Raw genomic sequence first — 24,069 nt, forward strand, 5'->3', positions numbered from 1 at the left:
GGAAGATTTCAGGAAGCTCTGGGATGAAATATGCTCCATCATCCTCCAACAGAAGCAAAGCTGAAGTCAACTCGCTAATTAAGAGCTGTGAAGGATGGGACTCTAGCACAGCCCGGGATTTCTTTTTTCTTTCTTTTTGATAAAATTGAAGAAAATGCCCCAAGAAAATAGTGAAAGAAACAATAAAAACTGTAGAGATGTGTTTTGACGGAGGGGATTCTGGAGATTACTTAGCTCTTTCATAAACAATCCTACTTTGACACGTAGGAACCTGTTGTACGTAATTTCCGTCAGTTGTGGAAATTCTCAAGGCGATACGATCTATCAGCTGTGGCTTCATGTACAAAGCGCAAGCACAGATCTGGCTTGCTTTTGCTTTCTATTCAGGTCATACTTACAGCCTGTTCTTGGTATTTTCCATCACGTCAAATATGTATACTTGGGACTCATAGACTGTTTCTCTCTTATGCACATTCCCCTTTCTCCTCCATCTCCTGCCTTCCATGCACACCAGCTTTTAACGCCGTTCAACAGTTACACTTTTTTCTTTCCTTCCTCTGTAGGTACATGAGGCAAAACCCAACAACAATCCCTGAGGAGCAATTTTTATTTCCTGGGAAGCTCAGGCTAGAGTAATCCCATCCTGAGCCATGAAAGGACATAGCTAAAATTCAGCACAGATTTGCCAGTTCTGGGCACACACGCGTGGCAGCAGATCTTGACTTTATTCCCTCCCTGCCGTTCCGCAAACCTGGCCTCAATTCCGACACACTTTTTTTTTTTTTTGGCATTGCTAACAAAACCTTATCAACACGAATCCCGAGGGCACTCCGTATCATGTATCACCAGCTAATTAAATGCAAATGTACGCTGGGATAACTGCAGAACTAGGCCGCAAACGAGGCATCAGCACCGCCACACGGATCACGGCGTCCCTCCCGCCCCATTGCCCGCTCCCCTGCTCCCCCGGGACGGGACGGGGCGGGGCGGGGCAGGGGGCGGGGCTGCCGCGGCGCGGGGCGGACTTCCCCTCATCCCCCCACCCCGCCCCCGTTCCCCCGCGCGGGGGAGGTACCGCAGCCGCGCTCTGGGAGAGCCCAATACTGCTGGGGAGCAGGGGAGCTCCCGGTGGCCGTGGCCGCGCGGAGGGGCGGGGAGGCGGCAGCCGCTCGCTCCTTCCGCCTCACCGCCCTTCATGGCCCTGCTCTGAGGCGACGTCAGCCGCTGAGGTGCGGCGGAGCGCGGCTCTAGGGCCCAGTTCCCCTACCCCCCCGCAGGAGCCGTGGTCTCGGCCGGAAGCGGCGGGCGGTGCCTGGCGCCGAGCTCCGGCGGCGGAGGCGCTGGCGGCCGAACAATAGTGGAGCGCGGCGCTGGGGCGGGCGGCGGCGGCGGTGGTGAGCGGGGCCGGGGCGGTTCTAGCGGTGGCGGAGCGTCCGTGCCGCCGGTGCGCGGAGGCGGGTGGGTGATGAGGCGCCTGTGGATGGAGCTTGGCAGGGAGCGGGACGGGACGGGGCAGCCTCCGGACGAAAGGAGGGGTGCGCGGGCGGGAAGGCGGCGGGAGGGCTCGGTCGCTGTGCGACCTGACCGCTGCCCGTGCCCCCCCCTCCCCCGCGCTCTGAGGAAGAAACTTTCCCGGGACGCTCCCTCCCTCGTTCCGCTCTCGGCCTGGCGTGTCGGGGCGGGCCGGGACCGGGGCCCGGGGGGGGCGGCGTGTGGTGCCGCCGGCCGCCTCCCCAGGCGCGGGGCGGCCGGTGCTTCGCCGGGGTGGCGGTTGAAATAACGGTCCCCTCCCTTGTCGCCACCCCCCAAGGGCACTATGAACGAAGAGCAGTTTGTGAGCATCGACTTGGACGATGACAACGTCTGCAGCGTCTGCAAGCTGGGGACCGAGAAGGAAACGCTCTCGTTCTGCCACGTTTGTTTTGAGCTGAACATCGAAGGTAACGTTTTAAAGCGAGTCATCTTCGTCAAATTTTGGTCACAGACTGCTTTGCTTGGAGCCGAGTGTGAATTGAGCTTACCTGAAAGCTTTCGTAAAGGCTTAGGTTTGAAAACATGTATGCTTAGAAAGTTTTCTTGCTGGCCAAACTAGTTTGTTACGTTCCCAGGTAGCTCATTTCCAGCAAAGGTGGGTGCCCTGGCTGCTCTAGCGCCTGCTCCCCTAGGTGTAAAGATGTACCCACCTTTTGAGAGGTTCTGAAATGTCCTGGTGTTAATTTCACCTGCTGGTATTAGACCTCTGGTGTTAACTCAGATCGGCAGGAGTTTGTCTCCTGCCTTTATTCAGGATTTTTGCTCAATAGTTAGAGGGGTCTGTGTATAAAACTTACTTAAATTGCAAATTTTAAAGTACAATAGGGGTTTTTTGGAAGCAGATCAATGTTTCACTTTCACTATAAGTAATCAGAGGGTTATTTATTTTTGCCTTCATAGAGTGACATGTAATATAATAAAACCAAGTTCATTGTCAAAGCTTCTTAAAGTTTGCAAATTATAAAGTGGGAATTTTGTCCATCTTTTAAAAATCTAATCTTGTAAGCGTAGTCTCTGGCCTCCAAAATGGTATTTTCAGAATTTCAAACCTTGTTTTGCTAAAGAATTTACTTAGCTTGTTGCTGCTTTTCATGCATGAATCAAGTGTGGGGCATGGATGAGCAGTAAATGAGTTATTTCCCTTTTTTAAGTCAAATAAGTATTTTTTGGAAGTGTAAATAATTGTTGCTTGATTCCAGTTATGTAAGTACAATTGGTAAATACTACTTTATATGTGACTACCTAGAGTAATCTGTATTGGTATGGAGCAATTGAATATGAAGATCTTGACGCTATTACGTGAATAGTCCCATTTCTTGATGATAATAAGATTTGCTGTGTCTCTGACATATATGGAAGTACACTAAAGGTCTTAAGATGAGGTCTTTCTGAGGGGAAAGTGCTATGAGGTATGAGCACTGTACCCAGTGATGTGGTTGCTTATTCTGAACCCTAAGAAGCATAAAACTGACTGGAATGTAGGGGGCTGTAAGGGTATGTATTCCATACACTGTTTCTATTGTGCATCTGACTTTTAAGGCGTGCATAGGTAATAAAATTTTGTTCTTACCTTACAGAAATCTGAAAAATGCATTAGCAAATTGGAATCACTTTTAAATACTTAGTTCTGGTTTGATTTTTTAAAAAAATGATGCCTTTAAAGGCTTTGTTGCTACTAGAGGCAATATATTTTAATCTGAATGATGCTTTCATAGTTCAGTAATAATTTGCACACTTTATGCTTTTGTTTACAAGAGATATGCTTGTGTATTTGCACTTTTTTGGTAAAACACAGAGCAACTATCTAACCCAAGACAGCCTGTCAATCTGCTTGAGTTTTCTTACTGCTTTAAAATGATAGGCTTATGGTTCTCAATATGATGTAAAGATGTTTATTCTCTAGGCTTTAAAATGAGAAAAAAAACATATTGCCATAATGAGAATCAAGTACTTCGATTACATTCAGAATCTAGTTTTGTTTTGGAAGTATTGAAACAAATAAAACAGGATGCATTAAAAAATTGCTGGATTGCTCCATTATTTAACATAAGCTGTGGATTTGTCAAAGTTATTTGTTATGGGTATTACTTTACAAAATGATCATATGTTTTAGCTGGAATATTCCCCCTCCCCCCCGAACTCTTAACTAGACTTTAATAGTAAAGACTTAGTCTGTGCAGCAGACTACTTTGCATAATCTTCTAAATTTTTGATTAATTTTAAAAGAAGACTACTTGAATAGAATACTGATGAAAGCTCACCTGAAATTACATTCACTGTTATATTCTTAATCTTTTATTTTGCATAGTAAAAGAAAAGTATTAATATCATTGATCATTATAGCATCAAAATATCTTAACTTCTGATATTATGTTTTCTGTGTACCACTTTGAAAAGATACACTGTTACTGCTGTTATAGGGAGAGGACGTTTAAGGGTGGCGGAGATTGTGTAAGTGACTTTTTATAAAGCATCTTCATAAGACTTTTTAGCTGAACTACTGCGTGAGCCAGCCCCTTACCATATCCATGCTCACATTCTTCCTACCTACTTTTGATATATCTACTGCATTCCTGTATTTCCTGCAATAAAGACTATGATTTATATACATCTAAAGTAATCTTTTGGCAACCCTGGGTAAGGAATGAAATGGATAATTCACTAACTCAGAATTTTATACTGGATGTTTTCATACTAACCTCCTGCTTATAGAATCATAGAATCGTTTAGGTTGGAAAAGACCTTCATCGAGATCAACCATCAACCATGCCCACTAAACCATGTCCTGAAGTACCCCATCCACTCGGTTTTTGAATACCTCCAGGGATGGTGACTCAACCGCTTCCCTGGGCAGCCAATTCCAATGTTTGACAACCCTCTCAGTAAAAAAATTTTTCCTAATATCTAACCTAAGTCTTATATTATTATTAAAATATATATATTATATTGTATATATATTACTAAAATATTATTAAAATTATATTTTAATGCAGTTCAGATACATTATAACATAGCTACTTGAACAGTCAACTGTAAGTTGTATAACTCTGTAGATGTGGTATCCTACACTTACAAATAAGTGTCTTTATCGCTAATAGTTTGCTTTTTTTATTTAACATTATATTTAAAAATCCAAGCAATTAAAACACGTACATATTTTTTTAAGTAATTCAGGAAGTGAAATAGGCTATTCTAAAAAGATATTAATGCAACAGCTAGGTCAGTGCTTTAAGGCTTGCTCATTTTTAGTGTTGATGTGCATGCATAACTTCTCCCTAAGTGAAGCAGGAAATCACTGCTGTTGAAGAACAGACAGGCTATTAGTCACAGCTCAGCATCTTGCAGCATGCTTAAGTACTCCCACTGTTTGCAGCACCCTGTTAACTTCCACATATGAAATGCTGGAAGCAGGTTTCCCAATTTCCTTTTTTAAAAGGGTGTTATATTCTAGTGCTTTAACAAAACTCTTGAGAACAGTTCTGTTTCCCTTTGTGCCAGTATCTGATTGCTTAAAGCTGTCTAAGGTAAATCCACACACTTGAAACTGATCTAGCCCAAGGCTTAGCCACCTGAATTGCCTCTGAAACAGACTTTCTCAAAGGTATATAAACAAAACACTATAGAAATATAATTTACTTAGCTGTACTTAACTACATTATAGATTGGTGAATCGTTGTGTCTTCTGACATCTGTGAGTTCAACAGCAGTACGTTTGCTTGCATGTAGATGGTAACATTGATCGTCTTGGCTAAGTAAGAGGAGTAATTCAAAATGAACAAATCGTAGACCATCCCCAACAGTAATGACTCAACAGATTTCTTCCTGGATCAGTGTTGTGATGTGTCTCAGCCTTTACCTTCCTGATGTTGAGGTGTATTTTTGTAACCTTTATTATGTTTGGACAATAGCTTGATAATGTTACATAATTGATAAAAACAAAAAAAAAATCAAATTATTCTTATAGTCCTTTATAGAGAAGACCACTACACAGAAAGCTTAATCTGTGGTCTGCCTTAAATAATTCTGAATGAGGAAGTTAGTTACTGTGTCATAAAACCTTTATGTTTTTTATCAGAAATCATTACTCCATAATTTTTTTAATACTAGATTTTAGACTTTTAATAAAATAAAATGATAGCTTGGCCTAGAATGTGATTGTGCTTCTTACTAAGTTTAGTTAATTCACAGAAACTGCTGGTTTGAGTGCAGCTTGGAGTTTAGCTGTGGTGTCTGTCACAGAATTTATTCAGAAGTGATATACATGGATTATAGGGTCTGTTTCTCTGAAGTTGACTTAAGGAGTATTGGCAAAGTAAGGAGGAAGGGAATGTGGGCATACAGAAACAAAGTCAAGATGCAGGTTTAAACTTCCTCCTGTTATGTGTCATCAACTTCTCTTGAGGAACAGGGAAAGAGTAACTTTCTTAGCATAGTTAAGTAGTGCTAATCTTCAGTCTAAACGGGGTGGGGGAGCGTGTCTTGAAAGGGCAGTATTTTTGTCCCTGTTGCACTTGCTCTTGCAGCTCAGTTTGAGGATTCATGCTCAGGGAGGCTCAATGGACTGAGCTACACATACATACTTTATTGCAAAACTGGCTTTTGTGCCTGAAGGATCATTATCAGGTGATTTAGCACATCAGAATGCTAACGTGAGTCTTTAAAATATGCAAAATACTTAAAATGGTCATTTATTATTTCATATGTGAGAAATGAAGCTGATTCTGTACAGTGGTTTTAAAGTTCTAGATGGGGTTTAGGATATCCTGGTGGTGTGGGTCTTCTGGAGTTTGGTGTTGGCTTTTGTTTGCCTTGTGCAGACAAAGTGAACATCAGAGATTGTGTACTGTTTTGTTTTTCTGAGAAGGCGGCACAGTAATCTCTGGATTGAAATAGGAAATGTTTTAAATTCATGTGTAACTGAATTGCATAAGCCAGGAAATAATGTGTTTTCTGTCAGTTTGAGACAAATTTCTTCTTTTTAATTTCATTATAATATGGGAAAATGATTAACTGAACTCTGGTAGCAAATATGTAATACTAATAACAGATCTGCAGGTTTAACTGATGGTTGGGGGGAAATATATGAACACATAAAAATATACGTGTGTCTGTGTATAAAAGCTGTCTGTATGTGTACGTCTCAACAAAACAAAACCCTCTGCCTGAATATGGCATCCTACAAACTGCTTTGAAATTCCAGTTGTAGGATTTCCACATAAGAATGCGGTGCTGTATGGAGATACCTGACTATGCTCTAATTCTCCTGTTAGGAGGATGTAACTATCTAGCCCATGTTTCACAGAGCACACAAAGGTGACTAGAGTGCTAAGCAGTTGTGCTGCCTGTGGTGCTGTTTAGAGTTCAGGTATCTTCACGTGGGAATGCATTGTGCAATGCAGGTGTGTTCTTCGTTAATGAACGCTTTGTGATCCTCTGGGCAATGCCTGTGGAAATCCCAGCTTCAGGAACTTAATACCTGAATGTATTTGTTCAAATATCAGACTTGTCTCTGAAGGTTTCAAAGTTGAAATTCTGTAATAATTACGGTTTAGTTTTACATTACTTGTCGTAGAGAATGAATCTGTCTGAACCTGGTTTCATGCGGGTATGTCTTAATGCAGAATTAGTTAAAAATCTGTGAGTTTCTTGAAATTAGAGGGTTTGTAACAGACAAAACCATAACAGAAGGGGAAAACATGATTGAGCTGATTTTTATTTACTCTTTTGCTTATCTGGTGCTACTAACTACGATAACATCTTGGAGAATGCTAGATGACAAGGAAACTGGCTTGCTTCCATTTCTGTTTAAAGTTGGACAACAGCTGAATAGCAAATGATGGTCTGTATCCCAGGTCTTGTAATATAAAAGAAGAGATAGTATAAATACTGGGCGTTTATTCCCCTGATTTATATTTATTAATTACATTTCCATGATCCTTTAAAGTGCTGATAGGCTCACAGCATTTGAGGCAATTTCAATGTCAGGTTGGTGCATCCTAGTCTCCAGGCTGAGACAAAGATGATATAAAAAAATCTGTCTTGTTGCATAGCTTTTTTCCTATTAAGGTCTATAAAATCTTGTGTAATATCATTCTGTGTTCTTTATGTTCATCTTAAAAAAAAAAAAAAAGTGGTTTAGTTGTTAAAAGCTATAAACATTCAAATATCATTTTTTTCTTCTTAGACCCTACAGAAAAATATGTCACTGAAATAAAATGGGTTGTAAGGTATAGCTGAAAGGATTGGAAACTGCTGTTTTAATTTCATTCTGTTCCAAAATAATTACCCATCCTTCTTTTTTTCAATGTTAATGAAATAATAACCAATAAAATGTATTATTCTGGCAACAAAAGCTAAAAAATTTCATCACTGCCCTTTAGGCTAGACAGATGAGAACTTGGTTCAAGGTAATATTTGCAGTCCAGGGGTATGACTCATATCTGCAACCTTGAATGGACTTGTGGAACTTGCTGCAGTTTCCAGTAAACCTCTTAACTACGAATTCAAGTCCAAACATAGTTGGTGGTGCTATTCTTAATCTTCTAAGTGCCATATAAGTACCGCTGAGTAATAGTAGAGCTGTGTGGCTAGTTCTAAAAGTACATTCTTGCATTTTCTATGTGTGAATTTGGGAGGTTTGTACATGCAAACAAGCAAATTGGGCAGTTAATGTTACTTACCTGGCATCATCCAGAATACAGAAATACTATCTTATGGCTTCCGTTCTCTTCAAGGTCAATTTAATTGATTTTTTTCTTCCAAAGTGTGAGACATCTTTAACATAGTAGCTCCTGCAGTAAAGTTTTCATTGTCTAATATGGTAGTAAAGTCTCTTCTTAGTGAAGTAGTTTATAGGGAACATGAATTTTGAAAATGTGTTTAAAGGGTCAGTTGGATCTCTGTTCAGTTTTACATAGTATGTCTTTGCTATGTACTAAAATACAAATGAGCTAATAGAAATGCAGTGTGAGATGATTTGTATGCACACTTGATGTATGGAATGTACTGGCTTTATCATATGAAAGTGAGGAGAGAACTTTAATTTATGAACAAGATGATATCTAGTCTTTACCAGGTGTCTGGTTTTGGAAGTTAATGAATGGCACTGGCATTTTCCTTCTAGCCAATCTCATAAATCATAAGATTTAACTCTCAAATGAAACTGCATGCATACACTTAAAAATAGTTGTTGGCTTTAAGTCTTGTCAGGCGGATGTATATGTCTCTAAAGATCCCATTTTTCAGTGTTGGCAGAATTATACAACTGAAGCGTATCAGTTTTCCCCAGCTCTTGTCATTTGAACGTGTGGATGACTTGCTGTCTTAGGTTATCATGGGCTGGTTTTATTTAATGTATTTTGAACAGGTCTTGGGACCTGCTTTTCTATTATAAGAACCCCCCTCTTTCAGCACTCTTAATAAGCAGACTAAGATGCAGCAGTGGCTTAAAATAGACGTGAACATTTAATGTCTTGTGAAGCATTTCCCCGTCTGCTGCAGGTCTTAGCGCTGTACACTAGGTGAACCAAACTTGAGCTCATCTGATCTTTGTGTTGCTAGTGGACACTAGCAGATGTTTAGGAGCTGTTTTGTGAGCTGGCTAAACATGCCTGTTCACAGAGCGATACTGTGTGTGTGCGGGAGGGGAGCAGCAGCTGGGACGTTTCAGAATGTGTAGTGAAAGCCGGGGCTCCTAAAGTAGGCAGCCACAGACGGGTGCCCTTCACAAGGGTTCATGCTTGCTTACAGGATTAAAGGAAAAAGCATAGGTGCCTATCACAAATCTTTCTAGAGGTAACTAGTTAAGATGAGGTGAGTTGTGCCTGAGAAGTGTTTCTTCACTGGCTATGAAGGCAGCCTCCACAACTAGCTAAAACTACAGGTGTACCTTTTCTAAGTGTTCTGACTTAAACAGTTAATTTCATCCATGTTGCCAGTACTATACAAATTTGTTTTATGAAGTGCATTCACTCTCCTTTGACTGTCCTTAATAACCACATGTACTTTACACGTTTATGGAAGCTATATATATGGTAGACGCCAGTGTTATACTGAGAAGGCAGCTTTTCTTTTTCTTTCTCTATGGTCGGGTATAAAACTTACCCAGAAGTATTTATAAATTCTTTAAAGGGACTTTAATATGGCTTTAACTAATGTAGTACAAACTTAAAATTGACTGTTCATGTGTCTAGAAGTATTCTTGTTAATTTTAGTTCACTTCATCTTAAATTCTGGGGTTTTTTTTCCTCTTCAGCTGTTCAAGCTAAGGTTATTCACCATTGCAAAAACAGTTAGTTTCCAGCATTGCATTACAAATTGCTAAGAAGGGAACACACACTTTCTTTAACATTATTTCCAGCTGATGGAGCTGAAAGACCAAATAAGAAGGTTTTTAAAAAAAAGAATAACAAATTAAAAAAAAACCACTGTGGAAGATAAACAAGCAGGCTAATGATCACTGATTTTCTTTTTTTTAATGAAAACGTTTGTGAAAGGATGTGAAGTAGTCTGGGAATTCAGGAGCATTCCTTTAGAATTGAACTTCTTTATTATTATTATAATCTCCAAATAAGACAGCTATTCTAGCCAGCTTTATATATAAATGTGAGCAAACATTTCAATGCAGTTCTGTATCTTTATCATGAAGAAGAGTATACATAGTTCTCAGTGAACCAGTTGCAAGGGCACAAGCAAAGTCTTTATGGACTTCTTCCCTTAAAAACAACCCAACAGATTTTAATATGATGGAAACTGATTTGCTTTCACGTACGAGTGCTTTAAAATGGGGTGGAATTTATTGAGATGTGCTTATGCACCTGATTATATGGTAAATAGTCTCCCTGCTCTCTGCTACTTTGCACTTACAAATAACTAGAAGTTACAAAAATGTATACTACTTCATAAATTGCGTAATTGCTAGTCATTTATTTACAAAATTATTTTGCAGGACTGGATTAGGACTCAGTATGTTGAGAACTATACCAGTATAGAGGAAGAGTTTCTGCCTTGCATAGCTTTAAAATTGAAATGCTCCACTTCCCCCCTGCCCCCTCTCCCGTAAGCAGCCCTGTTCTCACAAGTGCTCAACGTAGAAAGATACTGCTGGGTAATTTGATACCATTCCTCTTTCATCTAGGACACATGAGTTACCAGAATCAGAAGCAAATAATGGATGGTAAACACTTACTGAGATTCTTTTATGATTTGTCTTGAGGTTTGGCATTATCCTGTGAATCTTGCTCACTTGAGGAATCGTCTCTGGCATCTGCTGTCTTAAGTTAGATATGGTCTTCTAGATGTTACTGAATTTAGGTGGATTTTTTTTTTCCTGCAGATAAAGCATTCCTGCTCTTGATGGCTGTGGGCTTTTTGCTGCTTTTTGCAGTTCTTTTTCCTTCTCTGAAAAAATAAGTATGAAGGGTAGGACATACTTGGACATAGTCTGCAATCCTCTTCTTGGAAAGTAAGATAAAGGACAAATGTACACATACCTAAATATATGGGGGGGGGGAATGTTGATGGTTATATGATTGCTGACTTGAAGAACCAGCCTAAAAATAAAAAGGTTGAGATGGGTATTAGCAAACAGGGATGTTGAGACAAAACTGAAACCCTGTGAAAATCGCCATAACTCACAATAGCTGTTCATCAAAGTTACGATATTACTTCTTTTAATGTACAGAAGTCCTACCTTGCTTTATTCATCTCTTTGTGTATAGTGTGGAATAAAGTAATGTGTCTTCTAAGCTTTATATATCATTCGTTTTATCCATGCCAGTTTACCAGCTGGTAGATTTTTCTGCAGTTGTGATGAAGGAGAAAATATGAAGTAAGCTGAATGGAGTATTAAGTCTTACCAAAAAGAAATAGGCATCTTTACTGCCTTGTAAAGGTGATGGTATTGCCCGCAACAGAAGAATTTGTGTCAAAGAAGCGTACTTGTACTTGCTGTAATACTTGTACGTCATTACTAGTTTGTGCTGGCACAGCAGCTGCTGTGAATGCTCAGCTCTTGGGATGCAATTCCAGAAGGTTAGTGGCTGATGTTATGTTCTCTGTATAGGAAAGAACTGTCACCTCAGTACAAAAGAAAGATTGAGGGTTGGTTTGGGTTTTGGAGGATTTTTTTGCATGTGTTTGTTACAGTAGGAATCCAAACCAGTTATGTGAAAGCTGAAGCAAATCTGTTAGCAATTCTGTACAAAACCATTTTGGTTTTGTACATTTTCTGTTCCTTACTGTTTTGAAGAGTATTTAGACTGACCCTTTTTGGTTTTTTCAGTGGAGTAAAAGATGGGGAAGGATGTAAATTCGGGGGGGGGGAGGGGCAGGCAGCGGCAGAATGGGGAGTGTAGTCCTGTATACTGGAAGTGTTTTGTAATACTTGCTCTATGTTCAGAAATAGTGACATTATGGCTAATATGTGGCATATAAATAGCAAAACTTAGACTTTTACAGAATAAAAAATATTACTTCAATAGTTGCTGATTTCAAGCATACCCAGTATCACTGAGTTCTGATAAAACAGCATTCTTTGAGCAGCGTGCCTCTGGAGTGGGGAAGTTAACAATGTTCAGAACTCTTTTAAAAGATAAATTTGTCAGAAGGAAAGACTGGACTAATCTTGAGCTTATGGCTTAGTCGTAAGTCAGATGGGGCTTCATAAAGTCATGCTGCACTTGGGGTTTTTTTGTGTAACTAAAATTGTTATTTATTTTATGTGGTCTCACTTGTCCTATTGGAGAAGTAACATTTATTCTTACTGAAATAATGAAGCAGAAAGCCTCAAAGGAATTTTTTTTTTAAGTGATATGGTAGTATTCTATCATTTGTTGTACAGGTGTTTCTTTTGTGATTGCCCCAAAAGTGATAGTGTATATATGTGAGGAAGTGTAGTCTGACCGGGTTCTTCACATGTGCCAGGCAGAGGACTTAACTGCAAGAGGTCATGCCTCTAGAAGCAGCTCTGGGGATGTTTCATTACACTTGCAAGATTCATTTTTTTCTGTTTTTAATAGAAACACTGCAGTAGTTCTTTCCCTAGTTTTGGGGAAGGAGGAGATGCAGGGGGGAATAAAGAAGTAAAAACTTGGTAGGTGTATTTGATTTTTGAGTTGGGAAAAGCGTGGTATCCTGAGGGCAAAACAGACGGTAGTACCTATTAGCAGCCATGAACTAGAAACAATCTGTGCAAAACTACATTTGTCCCAGACTTACTAACTGTACTTTGTGCAGTTCTCTTCCCTCTTCGCTAAATCTTCAATTATTTGCTTTAGACAGGATTACTCTGTCCTGTGATCAGAAAACATTGGCTTCATTCATTTGTCTTACGGTCAAATTGTTAGGTGGGTTCCTGAGTGTTTATCATATAGAAAAATTGTGTAAAACTTGTTTTTCAGCCAATCTGAGGGCTCTTTCTGTAAGTAAAAGAAAGCGCTCTAAGCATCAGCAGCGTAGCATGTTGAAGAATCACTTGGGTAAAGCAAATAATATTGACCAAATAATTCTGGTTTTGTAGGGTTTGCAGTGTTGTCAATATATGCCTTATACTTTCAATTGACAATGTTTGCTCTTCCCTGTGGCTTAAAGATTTAAGGGTTTCCATCATGCTCCTAGAGTTAAGCAGACTTGCTATATTTAAATTGTGCTGATAAGTCATGAAACAAATTACTTCTTTCCTTGTTTTCACTAGAAATGTTTATTTGGTTTTGTTTTTTTAAGTCCCTGTAAAGATAAAGAGGGAAAATAGCCTTGCAGGTAGGCAGTAGATCGTGTAGAGCTTCAGAATAGTCAGTGAATGGCTATTTGCTGAAAGAGGTTGAAAGATAGTTTGAGGTGTAGAATGAGAATCTTGACTCTGTACCCATGAAGACAACATCTTTCTTAGTACTTTGCTGAAGAACTTCTTAAAAGGTGCCTCTGGTTGGGGTGTGGTTTTTGTTTGTTCTAATACTTAGTTCGTGGGCAGAAGGAGTATCTGTTTTCATGACCTTACCTTTCTCCCCTGCTGCTAAGAACTAAATAAATTCCACTACTGTCCTCATTCATTTTCCACTCTTTGTCATTTTGCCCCATAAATTTTGTGTATATGCTTACAAACTCAACCAGAACAGTAATGCTCTTGAGTTTCAATGCTGCCCAAAGAGTGGAAAATCAAAAGTTCATAATGGCTACTCTCAGTGTTTCAACTCCCTAACTTTAAACACCAGTTACCAGCAAATGAGATAATCAAAATGAAGTGCTTGGATTTGTTTTCACTAGTTTCATGTTAAGAATTTTACTTTTGTAGCTTAGTTTTGAGAGTAGTTTGGGAATTTACAGAATTTAATCACTTAACAGCTTATCATTTGTTAATCATTTGAGGTGGAGGGCTTAAAGTTTACCACAAGAATTTAAGAGGGTAAGTCAGATATAACTGAGGATTGTTGTAACATGCAGCTTTCTGCTAATTGCTCACTAAAGTCTCTGTTATAAAATTTTACCTGTTGCATTTCTTGGTTTTTCTTTTATTTTAATCACTCTTATATACTTCCTTCTGTGCTAAAAGGTAAAATGACTGCAGCTTGGTTCATGTCGCCTAGTTTCAAAGATCAAATTACATTATCCTATGTTGATTTAAATATTCTGTCTTTAGCAAGCATTGAGCACTTTCAAACAGTGGTTCACAGGTATATTGTTTGTGATGAGGTACTTGTTTGATGAAATTGTTTTTCATTATATTAGGACCTCCCAAGTAGTACCCAAGAACGCCTCCTGGGCGTTCAGATAAATGACGAACTGTCCAATATTGTGGGCTTGGATACTGAATCTACTGCACAGATGAATCTGAAGAAAAATAAATATCCACTGAAGTTGCAGAAAGTTATTTTGTACTGGAGTACTATTAACTTTCTGAAATAGTCATTTTTCATACCATCTGTGTTCACTCACCAACTGTAGATCTTCACAGATTGTGTTCCTTTTTAACATGTCAATTGCTATCAATTACTTTGAGGTTTGAGTAACTTACCTGCTGTAGCTATTTGAATAGTCTTTGAAGGAGGACAAGTAAAGAGGAGAATAAATGTCCATCTTACACGAAATTAATTTCAGGACAGTTTAGTGTTGGCAAGTGTTGACAGTATTAGACCTAACTTACCTAGCTAGGCTGAAGGCTTGTACCAATGCAAAATAGTAAACTAAGACTGAAATCTGAATTATGTTTGACCACTTGTATGACACAAGCCCACACGCTGCAGTATTTGTTGAGCAGATGGCTCATAACATTATCCCTGGAAGATGGGAGCATGAATGACTGCTCTCAAAATGCTCTTCAGTATTGTTCTATAGAACTTTCTGATACATAGCTGGTATTGCTTTACAGCTTACACACTTGTGCATAGGTGTGATGCAGTATGTACAGAGTTAGCAGTTTGATTCATCTGCATTATCATCCAAGAGGCACGTGCAGGTAATCTATAACTCCTGCACTAGAGATTACTATGTGCAAAATACTTTATATGCTAAGGACTCAAGACTGAGTGGAACTTCAAAAATTGTGGAGTATCACGTATCCTTGTTTACTACAGTGATTAGACTGTTAATAGGAAAGGATCAGTTAAGTTTTTGTTTTCTTGGTTGCTTGCGAGTAAAGATTTTGAAAAATCAGTTGAGTATAAGTGAACTTTTTTCTATTATGTCTTTACAGGAGTACCAAAGTCAGATCTTCTACATACAAGATCTTTAAGAGGGCACAGAGACTGCTTTGAAAAATTTCACTTAATAGCAAATCAGGACTGCCCACGATCAAAACTCTCTAAAAGTCCATATGCAGAAGTAAAAAATATCTTGAGCAAAAAAATTAACTGGATCATACAGTATGCACAAAACAAGGATTTAGACTCTGATCCTGAAAGCTCAAAAACATCCCAACACCAGCTTTTTAACTTCAGGCATCAGACTGATAGAAAGTTACTCCCACAGTTTGACTCCCCAGTACCTAGATACTCTGCAAAATGGATAGATGGGAATTCTGGAGGCATCTCGGGCTGCTCACAGACTCTTTTGGAACAAAGAGAATCCACTGATTTCAGACTTGGTGTGTTACAAGAAACAGGTGCTACCTTCTGCTGCAGCAGTGTTTTGTGGTCTAATCACAACCAAGTCCAGAAAGCTGAAAAAGTTGAAGGTGATTCACTTCCCAGTGTTCATAGAAGGCATCCTCAATACAGCAGGGAAGAATGTAAGTATATATCTATTTACATGCAACCTAGCAAGCAAGGGCATTCTTTGAAATATCTCTTGGCCACATAATGTACCCACAGGGCATTAATTTACATCCTGAAATCCAGCTTTTAACAGTTTGGAGTTACTGTAAAATCTGTGAAGGAAAACACTACATGGCTAAGCAAACAGCGTGGAGGGTTTGGTTGTTGGGGGGGAGTTGGTTGGTGGTTTTTTTGGGGGGTTTTTTTTTCCTGTTAGTGATACCTCAGTGTGATACAGGACATGCCTAACTTACACAAAAAAGTTACTGTTACAGTTGATTGCAGTCACTTCAGTATGTCAGTCCTGGCAGTTGCACAGTCATGCCTGTGGAGATTACTAAGCTCCTGAAAATAACTGTTTTACTGAACTTGTGCGGTGCCTTGAGTTACATTTTACAGAGAGCTGCCCTAAGCAATAGGGGAAATTAGAGGTAAGGTAGCAGAGCAAACTTGTGAAATAACATGAAGTTAAACATTCTTAATAGTAGCAGGCTTTCCTTGTGCATTTTACTAATTATTTTTTTTCTATTTATTGAGCATAAGAAAATGGGAAGGTTTTTATGCCACCATGTCCTCTTAAAGGCTGTAGCAGTAGATCTGAGCAATCTTTTGATGACAGTGGTGATACTGAAAGCAGTGGAAAATAAGTTTTCCAGTTATTTAAGAAGGTCACCAGAAGAAGTGTTCAGAAAAATCTAGGATATTGGAATCTGGAATCAGCCTATATGAAATGTGTTTGGACTAAGTTCCTAGAGATCTCTGCAGTTACCATCCTGCTTTTAGAACAGTGCCTGGTCCTCAATGGAATACATCCACTCTCACTTTTGTAGATGAGGGAAGTAATTGGGGAGGGTTTCTGAATTTCAGAAGACCTGAGAAAGAAGACAAAGGCTGGCGAATATTCAGTGGAAAACTAGGTGATGAAAAACAAGGTAATAATGGAATTCAGAATGTCAGAAGACAGAGTGAGAAAGAGGTACTGTAAAAAGTTGGAATCAGTTTCTTTAGGCTCCCGTTTTTTTAACAAACTAACAAAACTGTCCTTGCACAGTTTGGTCATTTCTCATTCTTTATAAAAAGATATTATTTAACTGCTGTATGATGCTTTATATTGCATTTGTAGTGAATTAGTAGTCTTAAAGCCATAAATCAAAACAGATATGCTGTGCTGTTTGACCACTTGTCCTCTGGAGTCATAAATTGGGATTACATAAACCAGGACAGCACTTAACAGAGGAATTGTGAAAGCTTGACCTGGTTTATGGGGTTATCTAAGTGAAGTTAGTGACTTGGAATTTATCTCTCTGATCTCTGATTTTGGGACAGGGGAACATAAAGCTGTTTTGAGCACCGTAACAGATTTTTTTATTCTGTTATGACTGCATAATGCACTTTTGAGGCAATTTTGCGTTGTATTACAAGTATTCGTTTAATCTTTTTGCAGTATTTAGCTTTAAAAGACATTCATTTAGAGACTCTATGATTATATAAAGTTTGTATTTTGGAGAAAAATATAGTCAGATTTCCTCTGCCAGAATTAGGTACCTTCTTATTGCAGTAACTCCACTGTAATGACATAGCAGTCTACTAAAGAAAAAAAAAAATCTATTGTTAATGTAATTGTAAATAGCTTGGCCAATATTTCTTTGTAATTTACCTCAGCTACAGCTAGAATAATGTTTTATCATTTAAATTCGGTGTTCTGTTCCTTCTCCCTTTTTCTTCTGTATCAGAATTATATGACATGAAACAGTCCTATCATGATGCACACACATGAAATGTGTGAACCTGCCTATTTGCTACAGTTGATGAAATATTGATGACAATAATGAAGAAATGGGAAGTAACTTCCTACTACTGGGTATAAAAGGGGGAAAAAAAAATCTTGACATTTTTATGAAGCTGTCAATTACTGTATTAAATCCAATCAGGGTTTTCATGGAGCTTAAAGGGTGGTAATATGCAAGAAAGGAATCTTCAGTTGTATTGATACCCGAAGGTAGGAAGGAGCACCACTGTACCTGGCTGTTAGAGGAGAAAGGTGAATCTGTGTCACTCTTAAATAGCCTTACGTCTTGAGTAACAAGTAGGCTATCTTTAGCTGCTGCCAACTTCTTTGGTCTGGCACTACTGACAGAAAGTTAATATCCCACAACTGCAAGATGTGAGAAAGATTGAAAGAGAAGGCTTAGGATAATCAAATAGTCCTGTGAGTAGGCAAAAACCATCCTTTTCAAAACTTAACGCTTTAAATTTACAACATAGAAACCTCTTGCACTGAGAACAAAAGCTGCATGTTTGCAGCACAGGTTTTCTTCAAGTATGCAGTGAGAGCTTTGCTAAGCTGCAGCATCGTTTAAATAAAATATTTAAAAATTACAAGGTCTTAAAGCTTGTTTCAGTGCCTTGTATCCTCCTGTGGTGATCAGGATTGTCAGTTTTCACTGTGCTGCCAAGAGCATCTCAGCAGCAGGTATGGCAGGGTTGAGGAATTTCTAGGAAGCGGGCCAGTGCTTCCCCACTTGTTGCTGTTGATCGACAGCAGCGTAGAGTACTTTCACAATTCTGTCCTCCGAGGTTTAATATATATTTTTTTTATGAGGATGATAAGTGTACACATAACGTGAGATACAGAAGGGCTTTCGAATGATGCAGAGGATCTTTTAGTTCTCACTAAGAACATAGCACAAGAAAGTGAGAAGTAAACCTATTTTTATATGCTGGTCTTTATATCAGACTAAGATTTTTCTTCCATCATTTGTCACTGAGTTACTCAGTGGAAACTATGTACATTATTCTTCTATGCATACAGCACAAAACTTGATAGCCAAAACAGGTAGCTGTGTGCTGACAATTCTGTCCAGAAGCTGTGTCCTGTAGGCTTGCAAATGCAGCAGGACTTACCTCAGAATTGTCCACTTGCCCACAATTAAAGAGATGTACTTGCAGGGGTTACACTGTGGAAACCATGTTTTGCAGTCAGAGGAAGGTAAAGTGTTCAAAGGTGTCAAGCAATTTACAAGCAATTCTGATTCTGGACACTACTGTTTTGGGGACTTGAGTTTCCAGCTTTTTGACATTGAAGAAAGGGCTTTCCTGTGGGGTAAATTTTTGTCTATGACAACATAAAAGAGAGAATTTTCAAACTTTCCATAAATGATTGATGAATAATGTTGCCACTGACTTACTGCCACACATTTGTTGATTATTAGGATACAAATGATGACAAATTGTGAAAATAGGAGTCTGTTTAGGGATGCTTATGTGACTTTGGTAGTAGTAGTAACACATTTTATTGTTACAGTGACTATGATGACTTCTGGAGAGTTAAAGCAACTTAATGAAAAACTGCTCAAGCAAATCCAGGGTGAGAATTTTTCAGTACTCTGGTTTGGGTTTGTGTTGCTTTGTAATAAAGAAAATTTTGTTTGAAAAAAAAATGTAATGGCTTTCCTGTCAGTTAAGTTTTGAACTGGACCTATCATGTTTCCATATAAAAAAAGAAACTTCCAACTTGCTTTTATTATGTAACCTCCCTGGGTGTTGCAAACTGGCACTTTGAAGAATGCAATATTTTATTTTAAGGGGTTTTTTTTACTGGAATCATAGAATTGTTTACACTGGAAAAGTTACATTGGAAAAGATCATCGAGTCCAACCATACACCTAACACTGTGAAGTCCACCACTGAACCATGTCCCCAAGCACCATATCTACACGCCTTTTAAATACCTCTGGGGATGGTGACTCAACCACTTCCCTGGGCAGCCTGTTCCAATGCTTGATAACTGTTTCAGTGAAGAAATTTTTCCTAATATCCAATCTAAACCTCTCCTGGTGCAACCTGAGGCCATTTCCTCATGTCCTATCATTTGTTACCTGGGAGAGGAGACCGACACCCACCTCGCTACAACCTCCTTTCAGGTAGTTGTAGAGAGCGATAAGGTCTCCCCTCAGCCTCCCTTTCTCCAGGCTAAACAACACCAGTTCCCTCAGCCACTCCTTGTAAGACTCTACACCCTTCACCAGCTTCATTGCTCTTCTTTGGACGCACTCCAGCACCTCAATGTCTTTCTTTTAGAGAGGGAGCAAAACTGAATACAGTATTCAAAGTGCGGCCTCTCCAGTGCTGAGTACAGGGGGATGATCACTTCCCTGCTCCTGCTGGCCACACTATTTGTTACAATTGAAATCAACTTCATTTTGAGTTACAAAGTGATCCACCTTGGCTCAGTTCACCTAAAACTATAAACTGGTGACCTGTTCAGTTCACAACGCATACTCCAAGCTGCTCTGGAATGAGAAAAAGTGTGGTGTTCTTGTGCATAAGTCCACTTATATGTCTGTGTCTCTTTCATAATAACGTTCGGCACTGCTTCTTAACTCTGTGAAAGTAGAGGGACCAAGTGCTTTAACCTGATAATGTTCTTGCAGATGTGTTTGAAGAGCTGACGCAGCAAGTTCAAGAAAAGGACTCTTTGGCCTCAGAGCTCAATGTCCGTCATATTGCAATTGAGCAGCTGCTGAAGAATTACTCCAAACTGCCATGTCTACAGATGGGACGAGCAGGGATGAAATCAAATGTCCCCATATAAAGGGGATGGAACTTCTATCCCCCTATAGAGCTAATTTTCCCTAACAAACAGCTTTGTTAACCATTAAGTACAGCTGCACAGATATTTAGAAGCTTTTGAGGAAACTTAGGCAGCTTTCTCTTTGCATTCATAATCCATGAGAAGTCTTATTCCTCTTCGGTTTTAACAAAAAAAGCAAATGTTTTAGGTATTAAAATCTACTGTAATAAGGTTTATTCATAGTTAGGCTTTTTTTTTTTTTTGCCCATAACTACGCATGAGCCTTGAAATTAGTTCTGTGTTTTGTTGATAATAAAATTGTTTCTAACAAAGAATGACCTGAAGCCTGTAAACCTGCCTCCTTCATACAGAGGAAAAATAAAAATTTGAGTTTTGATCAGGTCTGATCATATTACATTCTAGAGAGCTTTAAGGAGAGAACAGTATTAATGAAACTCATGGGGTTTTATTTATTATGAGCAATATTTTATTATTGAAATTTTATACTAAATAAATATCACTATTTTAGGTACTTTTCCAGATCTCTTTATAAAATGTCTGAATTACTCTGTGTAATGTTTATGCCTTGTGTATGATTGTTTAACCTTTTTCAGGTCTGTATCTTTCATGATACAATTTAAAAAAGAAAGAACCCAACTTGTTTCCCAAAGAGATGAATTTCGTGTGTTAAAAAAATGTGGTGGTGCATCACTTATTTTTATCAGCTTTATAACTGAAGAATTTGGTTCATGAGAGAAAAGCACAGCACTTCCTTTAAATTTAAAAAAATAATAATCCATACTTTGGTTTTAATGCATAGAAGTTGTTTTATATGTGAAATTTTCAATGCTGAAAAATTACTTTGAAGAAACTAAATAAATTTGTAATACAATATTACCTTGTTATGATTTTTTTTATAAAGTTGGATCAGACTGTGATAAAGCATTTTGATTTTGAAATGCAAATAGTGATATATTTTAAAACAGAACAGCCTTTGCTTTTTTAAAACTTTTATCAGTCTACCATACCAAGAAAATTCAATTAATTTTTGCCAAAGTTTGTCGAGCTCCATTTGCGTAACTGAAAGTTGCTGAGTTGCACTGAGAAAGTCAGCGGTGGGAGGAGAAATTTCCCTCCTCCCCTCCTCCCCCCCCCCCCGCCCAGAGTTAGCATTACGCTTTCTGATTTTATCACTTCAAGTGAAAACAGGGAGTAATTTATATAGCTGAGCTGAGGGAATGACTAGCATGAAGAATGGTTTAGATTTGATTTTAAAATCAAACTGAGAAGTAAGCTGAAGTTCAGACTAGGCTTATTGATTGCCCTCCCTATAGTGATATCTGGACTACATAGGACAGGTTGATTAATTTTACTGTTTTTCCATAATGCATTTCTGGAAGGGCCGTGAAAGGAGTTTGGAACAGCTTGAGAGTACGTATGAGTGGGGACTTGAACTTTGCTGTTTGCTTTTGTGGGAATTAAAAGCATAGCATCTACACTTTTAAGTCATTCCTACTACCTTTCAATGTATTTTATTTTTGTTATATTAGATTGTTTTTGATCCAGGCATGGTTGAGGGGGGGTTCTTTTGTTTTTAAGAGGGATTATAATTAGGAAGGATGACTTCTGGGACATGTAAGCTGTGGAGAAACAAATATTTTTATGCTTTGCCCTCAATAAGATTGTGAGTCGGGGGAAAGGAAAGCATATACCTAGCAAGTGGGCCTAAAAGAAAATCTAACTATATAACTTTTCTTTCTTAAGCCTAAGATGCAGAAGGGGTCAGCATGTACCTCAGCTGTCTGTCAGCTCTGAACTGGAGTTGCTGCTGCACATCTCTGTAGCCCAGAGGAATTTAAGAAGATAGACATGGCTGTGTTCTTCGTTTAAAATAATGTGCTGTAAGAAGATGCTCATACCATCACATGCATGGGATTTCTTTCCTCATTGCTTTCCTGACTTTCACTGGGAAATCTGTCTGGTGTAAATCTTGCATTAAATTTGAGTTGTTTCTGTATATGAAATGTTGATTCTTAGGGTATTCAGATATGAGATGCATGTGTTTTGAGTAAGTAGTGAACAAGCTTTAACAAGACAGAGGGGAAACGACATGCATTTGCAAAAGTGGTATTTGAGGCTATGAACACCTATCAAATAAAATCCAGTTTAAGAGTCTTAACAGCTTAAAGCTTACCAGTTTTCATTTACATTATAAACTATTGCTTATTTAAAATGGTAACAAGAACTGGCCAGAAACGGGCATACTTAAACAGAAGGATCTTAATGAAATCCTCTCTGAAAACATAGGTAGAATTGCTACAGATTTTTTTTTTTCCAATTGCTAGTGGTAAAGGGCAGAAACAAAATTATTTCTTTTTTTAACAAAGGAACATATTACCAATAAAAACATTCACCTAAACTGAATCCTGAAACCTTTTGTTACTTTTTTTTTATTGTAGTGCCTGGAGACCCCAACAGTGAGAACACAGCTGCATCTAAGGCTGGATTAAACAGTAATTAAATTCACAAGGAGGAGTCTTGCTTGAGGAAAATGAGATCTGGATGAGTATAAAAGAGCATACCACAAAGTTAAATCCATTTAAGAGCTTATTCTATTACTTTCATGCAGATTCTTCCTTTTTTAGGAGCAACTTGGTAACTGCATTATAAAAATGTTGCTCTCCCTTTTTCCTAACTTGGGATCTCACATTGGGCAGGGGTATTTTCTTAGCACCCCCAAATGATAATGCATGAACTGGTTTCCAAGCCGACAAGCCATTTCCAGAAAGTGGGTAGGGGGCTTAGGGCTTGTTGCTGCTTTTCGGTTAATCAAACCCTAGGAACAGAATGGATTTTTTGGTTGGCTGGTTGGTTTTCTTTATGAGAAATATTTCTGCTACATGACACTTTCTAGATAATGCAGCTGTTTATGTCAAAATTGGAAATGCTGATTACATGTGGCAAATATGTAATAGATTGCATAGGCTGTTAAATTTGTTTTGCAATTATAAGATACAGATTGACTTAGACGTATTTAAATACTGAAATTTTGAGGAAAATGTAATAAAGCAGTCTGTTAATTTCTTTTTCAGATTAGCAGATTACTTGCTTTATTATTTTTCCTCAGGATTTTTAGTTTTAAGAATGAATAAAATGTTTCTGTTTTTTACTGGATGTAGTTAGTGATGTATAACCGAAACAACACTAAGGAAACTGTAGCAATAGCATTGAAGCTATTAAAGTCGATTGGGTCACATGTTAAGAAAACTCTCACACGATAGCTGTGGTTCTAAAACTTCTCAAAATCATGATGCTTCTGGCTAAAGAAAGAAAGGGTTTAAATTCATAAAGATTGCAAGTAAATTATTTGTTTGTTATAATCTTTTTTTTTTTATTGTGTTGTGTGAAGCAGCCCTCTATCCACTTTTATTTTGCAATGATTAAGTATGTTAGCATCTCTTGGCTTCAAGTTTTTAAAAAATTATTTCATAAGAATGTTATGTTAAGGCAGTGTGTTGGAATGAAGGGGAGTAGGAATGCCAGTGGCCGTAGCTCTCAAGGTAGATTAAATTCTGCAGTAGGGTGGAAAAAACAAAGATGCTACTAAATTACTATTGTTGTTTGGTAGCGTAATAATAACACAAGTCAATGGTGGATCCCACAGTGGAATGAAAGCCAGAACTTTACTGGGTTTATCACCTCCATTTAACTTACATC

The 24,069-nt window shown here is 38.4% G+C and overlaps 1 protein-coding gene across 1 annotated transcript; it reads left to right on the forward strand.

Annotated features, from left to right (window-relative positions):
- Positions 1-1,254: 1,254 nt before the first annotated feature.
- Positions 1,255-21,246, forward strand: C8H21orf91 (chromosome 8 C21orf91 homolog). The gene is made up of 5 exons (XM_075033915.1): positions 1,255-1,394; positions 1,811-1,940; positions 15,221-15,754; positions 19,084-19,146; positions 20,213-21,246. Exons 2-5 carry the CDS (start codon positions 1,817-1,819, stop codon positions 20,371-20,373), a joined length of 882 nt encoding a protein of 293 aa, XP_074890016.1. The 5' UTR covers positions 1,255-1,394; positions 1,811-1,816; the 3' UTR covers positions 20,374-21,246.
- Positions 21,247-24,069: the final 2,823 nt, after the last annotated feature.

Source organism: Buteo buteo, chromosome 8, assembly GCF_964188355.1.
Source record: "Buteo buteo chromosome 8, bButBut1.hap1.1, whole genome shotgun sequence".
Lineage (NCBI taxonomy): Eukaryota > Metazoa > Chordata > Aves > Accipitriformes > Accipitridae > Buteo > Buteo buteo.

Bases quoted from the DNA above. Each gene is read 5' to 3' on its own strand.
- C8H21orf91 (XM_075033915.1), top strand. From the start codon at position 1,817: ATGAACGAAGAGCAGTTTGTGAGCATCGACTTGGACGATGACAACGTC. The intron at 1,941-15,220 runs GTAACGTTTTAA...ATGTCTTTACAG, and splicing joins TTTTGAGCTGAACATCGAAG to GAGTACCAAAGTCAGATCTT. The intron at 15,755-19,083 runs GTAAGTATATAT...TTATTGTTACAG, and splicing joins TCAATACAGCAGGGAAGAAT to TGACTATGATGACTTCTGGA.